Here is an 8,151-nt window from a genome sequence, read left to right as displayed (position 1 = left end):
TTTCATATTAAGTCTGACGTCATTTCCTGGATCACAGAACTCATTGGAGTATCGAGTAAAATGGCTGCAACCTTTTTATGACGATTATGACTACTACCAACAGAGTACGTACATTTTGAATAGTATGACCTTTATAGATAATTGATGTTGTATTATGAAAATATTTTATTATTTGATATCACTATGAAATGTAAATATAGATCGATGACTTAATCGATTTGAATAAACACTTATTTATCGGCGAAGTGGCCTAGTGGTTAAGGCAGTGCACTCTGACCCCGAAGGTCCCGGGTTTTTTGTCTGGCACCTTTTAACACACTTGTTCAGATCTTTATCTTACACCAGTGCCTGCTCCCTAGTTTCTATATTTGATATTAACAGTCACCTCCACAGTTATTTCAGTTATTTCTTATTGTTCTTTCAGGCAATGGCGTTTGGGCTGATCAAATTTTGGGCGTGGCCAAAGAGAAAGGAACCAATCGAATTCATGTTGTTATTCAACGTCCCGGAATTGAACATGCTGTGATATGGTTTGAACTGAGGAAAGCAATGAATAAAGATGAGATCGTACAAATTATTAAGGTAAAATTTGACTTAGTGCTCTCTTCCCGTGTTCATCCCTTTTCTAGTGTAGCTCCTACAGTATTATGGATCAATAAATGTATCTATTGATGAGCCATCCGCACTGTATTGTTGCCACCTGCTAAGCACTTAACTGACGTCCCGATAGCTCAGTTGGTAGAGCACGCGCTGCACGCGCAAAGGTACCGGGATCGATCCTGTGTGCAGTTGAGATTTTTTTCTGACCCCCCCCCCCTGTCCACCCAGCAGTGATTGGGTAGCTGGGTCTGCTAGATCTGGCGGAAAGTACTTTTCGATAGACTAGCGTCCTATCCAAAGGTAGTAAGCAATTGCTATTGTCCGTTTCACGCTATAGAAATTGGGATAAACTCCAGCTCTATGGGCCAAATGGCCCCGAAGGACTACTACTACTACTACTACTACTACTACTACTACTACTACTACTACTACTACTACTACTACTACTACTACTACTATCAGACCTTTAAATTAATGTGATTGTCGAGTCTAACGTAAAATAATATTCGTCATATTTAAATAAGACTAATAACCTCGAAACGTTTCATGTCTCAATAATATCATCATAATTTTAGTCTCTGATAACACTTGGCATAGCTTTTTTCACGGTTCCCTGTAAGAAAGGATTCTGTAGTTAGACATTGTGATTTAATTTTACAGATTACATCGAGTGAGTCCACCGCCGTGTTCAGCCAAGTGCCCCAGGGATTCTACACAGTGAGGGTTTCTCTCAAAGGCCATTCGTGCGAGCTCGATGGGAGTTGTCCCCCTTTTGAATCTGATGAAATCTATGTAGAAACACCATTAGAGGAAGAAGGTGAGACTTTTAGTGTTGATAGTATGTAGAATAAAGATTTTTTTTCTGGTCTTGTCAACACTTGTGTTTGACAACGCATATTTAAGGGGGTAGCGTGGCTCAGCTGTACGGTTTTTGCCTCGTGCCCGAAAGGTACAGAGTTCGATCATCCGACGCAGCGCTGTGTGGCCTTGAAGAAGTCACCTCAATTTGAGTCGCTGTACTGCGGCTGACGTCTGGGATGTTCCAGTCGTTCAATGGAATAGAGCCTAAAGAGCCTCTATGGGATGAATAACGGGAATTTATTTTGATAATATTATATATATATATATATATATATATATATATATATATATATATATATATATATATATATATATAAACAATGTTATCTTTATTATCATTGCTCAAATTCGCAATGTTTTCAATAAATATCATCGTCTTCTTTAAGGGCCAGCGTGGCTAAGCGGTACGGTCTTTGCTTCGTACCCGAAAGGTACTAAATTCAAACACCAGCGAGCAGCGCTATGTGGCCTTGAGCAAGTCACCAGGTCCTAGCTCAGCATGCATCACTGCACTGCGGCGGACGTCTTTCCTTGGAATAAACCCTAAATACAGATTATTTACTCTATGGGATGAATAAAGGGAATTTAAAAAAGAAATATAAAATAATTAACAACAATAATAAATAATAATAATATATAATAAATAATAATAATAATAATAATAATAATAATAATAATAATATAATATATATATATATATATAATATATATATATATATATATATATAATATTTATAACATTGTTATCCTTATTATCATTGCTCAAATTCGCAATGTTCTCAACAGATGACAACCAAATCTCATCGTCATTTAAAACAGTGGCCATATCAGAAAACAATGATAGTAGTTTGACTGAGGTAATCTCCGTCACAGTCACCTCCATCTTGCTAGTAGTGTGTGTTGTGTATGTTATTGTGAAGTATATCATTTGTAGGAAACGGAAAGGGGAGAATTCCAAGCCCAAGGAACTGCCTTGTAAGTAATACCCGTAGTATTGGGGGGGGGGGGGGGCGGGGCTCCACCCCCCCCCCCCCGCCCCTCCCCCCTCGATCCCAACTCGCTTCGAATTTTTATTAAATGCATTTAAATCGATTTCATGACCTATTCGTGATTATTGTTATTAAACCAACACCAAGCGGAATATTGATAATGATGATGATGATGATGATGATGATGATGACAATAATGATAACAATAATGTTAATAATAATAATAATAATAATAATAATAATAATAATAATAATAATAATAATAATAATAATAATAATAATAATAATAATAATAATAATAATAATAACAATGATGATGATGATGATAATGATGATGAATGATGATGATGATGATGATGATGATGATGATGATGATGATGATGATGATGATGATGATGATGATGACGATGATGATGATGATGATGATGATGATGATAAATAATAATAATAATAATAATATAATAATAATAATAATAATAATAATAATAATAATAATAATAATAATAATAATAATAATAATAATAATGATAACATCATAACATCATTAGTTAAAAACCCAACTTTCAACAGATTTGATTTTGATTTTAAAAATACAGTTTACTGATCAACCTTCTGTTTTGTTTGAATTCCAGCCCTACTCCTGATTAACCTAGAGATAGGACGTTATAAATCTGAAACGGTCGGACACCTCGGGGAATCCATTCAAGAGCTTCTCCATCTTCCTACTCAAACAATTGAATTAATCGCCAGTGATAAAGGGTCGAAAACTGTAGAAAATTGTGATGAATCTGAAATTTGTGATATTGTCAAGAGTCATTTATTACAGAAATCTTCATCCAAAGCTAATTCGGCAAATTTGAAGAAATTGCGACGGAAACTTAAACCATATCACGTGATTGTTTTTGTGTCTTTCCTTCCGGAAGTAGAAAATCAAAGCGAGTCTACTCAAGCGAAGTGTAAAAAGAATGAATGCGATGACATCATAGATATCATTATAACGTCAACCAAGTGCAAATTGGGCTTTGTGAAATTCAGTAAATCTTCAGAGCATAGTTTGGCGTTTCTTTCGTCTACTCAAATCTCTACACAAAGTGACTCAACGGATGATTCTGTCAGCACAGGTTTGATCCGAGCTGCTGAAACGAGAAAGAAGTGGAAGAAGAAGAAAACCCCATCGACAAAGAATGCGAGGCGATGCAAACTTGAAGAAATGAACAACAACAGCAACATCATCAACAACAATAACACCAACAACAAAGATACGTCATTTCCACAGTTGTTTTGTTTACCCTCGGAAGTTGAAACGTTTCTGGAATGGCTCAACTCGTGTTATCTCCACGATTCCGCCTCACCACCGTTAACACTACACGAAATCCAACAGTCTCACAATTGGCAGGCAACTTTGACTTGTTGTCACGGCGCTCTCCTCAATGGAGGTAATAAACTTCCACCGACCTTGTGTTTCCATGACAACCAAAGTAGCGTGTGCTTGACAATAAAAACAGAACGCGCAACGGCTCTCTGTTCCCATGGCGACCTAAGTAGTGAATGCTTGACTATTCAAACAGAGGATTCATCCATAATTTGTTCAGGTCAGTTTATTAACGTTTGCGACGTGAATCTAATCGGAAATCCAGCTTGTATTGAGATCGCGGACACTACATCTGACAACAGAAGAACTACCGAGGGCTCAGCAGCCTCTTTAAATGATATATTACTTGACATAGACAATGTCTCGGAAACGTTTATTTATGTTAGCGGCAATGAAAATGACAGTGTTAATTCTATGGACATGTACACATATTAATTTGTTGTCGCAATAGTAATAGGATTCAATAGTCGTACCGTCACTTCCTTCCTAATGACGTACGGTAACTTAGTAACACTGGCTCTACACTATCGGAACAATGGCGGACGCCGTATGAAATATTTCTCTCCGGCGAGCTTAAAAGCGTATCCAGAGGAAAAAAAACCCCATCAATTTGATCATGTTTTGACTTTTACACATTCTGATCACAAGGCATATGAAAAGGGAATGAAAAGTTCTCGCCAGCATGAAGAATAAAAAGTAAAGATTTTCTTTGTTTAGAACCAAGATGGCCGCCGTTGCCAGGCGCGTGACATCAGACTACTGAATCCAATTCAAGTATAGATGGCAGTATTGATGAAGATTGAAGATTGTTTAATACGTACTGAAGGTTATTCAGATTGTGGACATACACGACCCCCACCATTCTTATAAATAAATACAATATAACCGTACTAAACCCGCATTTTGGTTGCGGCAATCGGGAGTCCTTCCGAAAGCTCCTCTTGTTAGCATTTCTTTGATTTTGTATTTTCACCATTAATCTTTTGTCATGCGTTTAATTATTCAATTTGTCAACATGTAGGTAGTAACATTTAAAAAACTCTAGAACAAATTTGATAGACTAGTGAAAGTTTAAATATTCCTAATACGACCATTGTTTTGGGTTTCCGCCGCCATTTTCTTTCGGGAAGTATTGAAAGCAGTCCTAGGTTTTCTTTTCTATTAGGGTTTTATCGAGGTCGGAGGATTATTTTTCTTCAACTAGGGTCAGTCATAAGTCTTAGTAAAGGTGCTAGGGTGTTTGTTTTTCCTATTAGGGTTAGTTAACGTACACGTACTAGGTTTTAGTTTTTCTTATGATTAGTTGAGGGAATATTTGGGTTGTTTCCCTTAGCACGAGGAGCTTTCGGAAATCCTCTCCGGCAATCTTCAGTTTAACACTGATAAGCCAATCAAGTCAACCTCTGTTCAAAGAAAACTGAAATTTTCTTATCGGTTCTGACCTTCAGGGGAGGTAAAAATTGTTATTTTCATAACCCCTAATTAATATTCATTTGTTATTTCCCCTTGCACTTAAAAAGGAGATACCCGTACTTTGATTCCGTGAATTCAATATACGATTGTATCTTCATCTTAATAATTTCATCATTGGAACACCATCCCACTCCTACCTATGTTCACAGCTACCATAACATCACACTACCACCACCACCACTATCACCCCCTCTTATTCCTCATCCTGCTCACCAATGCTGTCATTGTTTCATGCAGATCGTCGGTTTTGTTTTTCTTTGTAAAAGTGGCGTGAAAATCAAAACATAATCTACATCATCATCACAGTCATCGTCATCTTCAATATCATCATCGTCATCACCATCATCATCATCATCATCATCATCATCATCATCATCATCATCATCATCATCATCATTATCATCAGGGTTCTTAATTTTTTTTATTCCCATTGATATTATCATAGTAAACAACAACAAAAATACTTACTTTTTGTAGTTTTGTAAAAAACGAATTTGATTAGTAAAACTTGTATAATATTAGTATATATCATTTTTAACAAAATAAAAATCATTTATATATATAATTTTTTTTAATACGGACACATACGTCTATCTATCTATCTATCTATCTATCTATCTATCTATCTATCTATCTATCTATCTATCTATCTATCTATTTACTTATCTATCTATCTATCTATCTATCTATCTATCTATCTATCTATCTATCTATCTGTCTATCTATCTATCTATCTATCTATCTATCTATCTATCTATCTATTTATCTATCTATATGTCTTTCTATATATCTACCCATCCATACATCCATCTATCTATCTATCTACCCATCCATCCATCCATCCATCCATCTATCTATCTAAATATCTATCTATCTATCTCTCTACCCATCCATCCATCCATCCATCCATCTATCTATCTATCTATCTATCTATCTATCTATCTATCTATCTATCTATCTATTGATCTGTCCACCTACCCACCGCGATTGATTGTGCGGCTATGTGGTCCCTTTGTTGTGACACTCGCCTTCGAATTGGAAGTCCTTGGAAAATAAAACTCTTTATTCACACTCTATCACCGCACTCATGTGTAAAATGAGTACCTGGCCGTTAACAGCTTTGTCTCTGTTCGAAAAAAAATTATTAATATCGCCTAACAGACATCATGGCTCGTCCTAGATGTTAAGTGCTACTGTTGGCTAGGAACCTCTTGTAACGCGCTTTAAACACGTTGAGTGGATAAAGAGGTAGGTATATAAAAAGCTCAAAAATTCATGTTTATTCCGACATGCATATATATTCGCTACATTAATAATATATATTCTATTTATATATATATATATATATATATATATATATATATATATATATATATATAAATATATATAAAATATATATTCTATTGAGCTTTATTGTAAAATTTATCTTTATTGTTTATTTGTTTGTTCCGACGTGCGCATAGAGAGATGCAGGTCTGACATCCAAACCCACTTATGGGCCTAGTTTAACATAGTTGTAATGGACAATATTTTGCGAGATATTTTTGAGATTTCCCTTACAACAATGAACCCATACTAAGTTGGGTTATCAGACCTGCAAATCATTTCACGTAGGCTTGTTATGTTATATAATTTTCTCTTAGCAAATGAAATAAAAAATGGAATCTTATACCATATTTTGTCTATTTTAAAAAGTGGGTTGAAATGCCAATAGTTGTCCATTCTTAGATATCAAGTCCAATCCATACTATTGCAGCTTCGATACTGAAGATAAAAAAAAACTAAAGCATTCATCATATCTTGTCGCGCCAGTGAGTCAGCCAGTCCCGGGCAGTCTGGTTGCATTCCCTCAGGTCAGCATTGGTGCAGTGAGGTCCCAGCGAGCATTCGGACAGGATGTGGTCCATGGTCTGTCTGGGGTGACCGCATTGGCATTCAGTGCCCGGTGAGATTTTCCATTTAAAGAGGTTGGTGGCGGTGTTTCCCACCTTTGCTCTAGCTCTGTTCAACGCCACCCAGTCTAAAGCGTTTATATAGTGCAATGTCCACTAAACGTCCTCAAAGCGTTTTACAAGGGGTCCCTGGCCAACAGCAACACTTAACATGTAGGACGGGACATGACGCCTGTTGGCGATTTTACACTTTATTTTGGGACAGAGACAACGCTCTTAACGGCCAGGTTCTCATTTTACACCTGAGTACGATGAAAGATTGTGAGTAAAGAGCCTTTTCCAAGGGTTCAACTGTGCGCCAAACGAGGCTCGAACCCAGGACTTTCCGGTCTGAAAGCTTTGTCATACTATTAGACCTCGTAGACGCGACATTTGTGTGGTATGGGATGGTGTTTGGTTATGGCTTAACGTAGTAGTCCTTCAAGCGGTAAGGCTGATGGAGCCGGAGTGTATCCCGGTTTCTATGGCGTGAAATGGACAATAACAATTGCTTGTTGTCATTTTGCGAGGACGCTACTTTCCGCCAGGTCTAACAGGCCCAGCTACCCAATCACTGCTGGGTGGACAGAGAGGTCAGAAAAAAAAATCTCCATTGCAACCCCGGGATCGATCTCGGTCCCTTTGTTCTGGTCTGTATCAGAATAATTATTATGTCTTCCGATAAAAGTAGGTAGGACGCATTTCCACTATATTCCGTGGACTCGGTCAACTAGTGAATTGGAAATGTCAAAGGTCAGGCAGGCACAACAAAACTTTTCATTGTTTCTTATACCGCTTATACCCAGTTTTGTCCATGTATATCACGAATGAGTGCGGACAGGTGAAGCAACAAACCCTGCACTGATAGGGATCAACCCTTGATGAAGTGTCAATATTGCTGTTAGTGGTAGTATTAGTTTGGTGG

The 8,151-nt window shown here is 37.1% G+C and overlaps 1 protein-coding gene across 4 annotated transcripts in view; it reads left to right on the top strand.

Annotated features, from left to right (window-relative positions):
• Positions 1 to 4,430, top strand: part of LOC144975202 (uncharacterized) — a 17,405-nt gene extending 12,975 nt beyond the window's left edge. For all 4 annotated transcript variants that reach the window (XM_078919042.1, XM_078919040.1, XM_078919043.1 and 1 more), the window contains 5 exons: positions 1 to 104; positions 425 to 582; positions 1,261 to 1,417; positions 2,248 to 2,436; positions 3,083 to 4,430. The exon at positions 1 to 104 is cut by the window's left edge and continues 47 nt beyond it. In XM_078919042.1, the coding sequence (XP_078775168.1) occupies positions 1 to 104; positions 425 to 582; positions 1,261 to 1,417; positions 2,248 to 2,436; positions 3,083 to 4,257 (1,783 nt within the window). In that variant the 3' untranslated portion in view covers positions 4,258 to 4,430. The remainder of the gene's footprint in view (positions 105 to 424; positions 583 to 1,260; positions 1,418 to 2,247; positions 2,437 to 3,082) is intronic.
• The last annotated feature ends 3,721 nt before the right edge of the window (positions 4,431 to 8,151 follow it).

This window comes from Berghia stephanieae, chromosome 6, assembly GCF_034508935.2.
Source record: "Berghia stephanieae isolate SIO BIC M18660-M18661 chromosome 6, UCSD_Bste_1.3, whole genome shotgun sequence".
NCBI lineage: Eukaryota > Metazoa > Mollusca > Gastropoda > Nudibranchia > Aeolidiidae > Berghia > Berghia stephanieae.
Note: the sequence above shows the minus strand (reverse complement) of the source record. Positions and strands in the feature narration are given on the sequence as shown.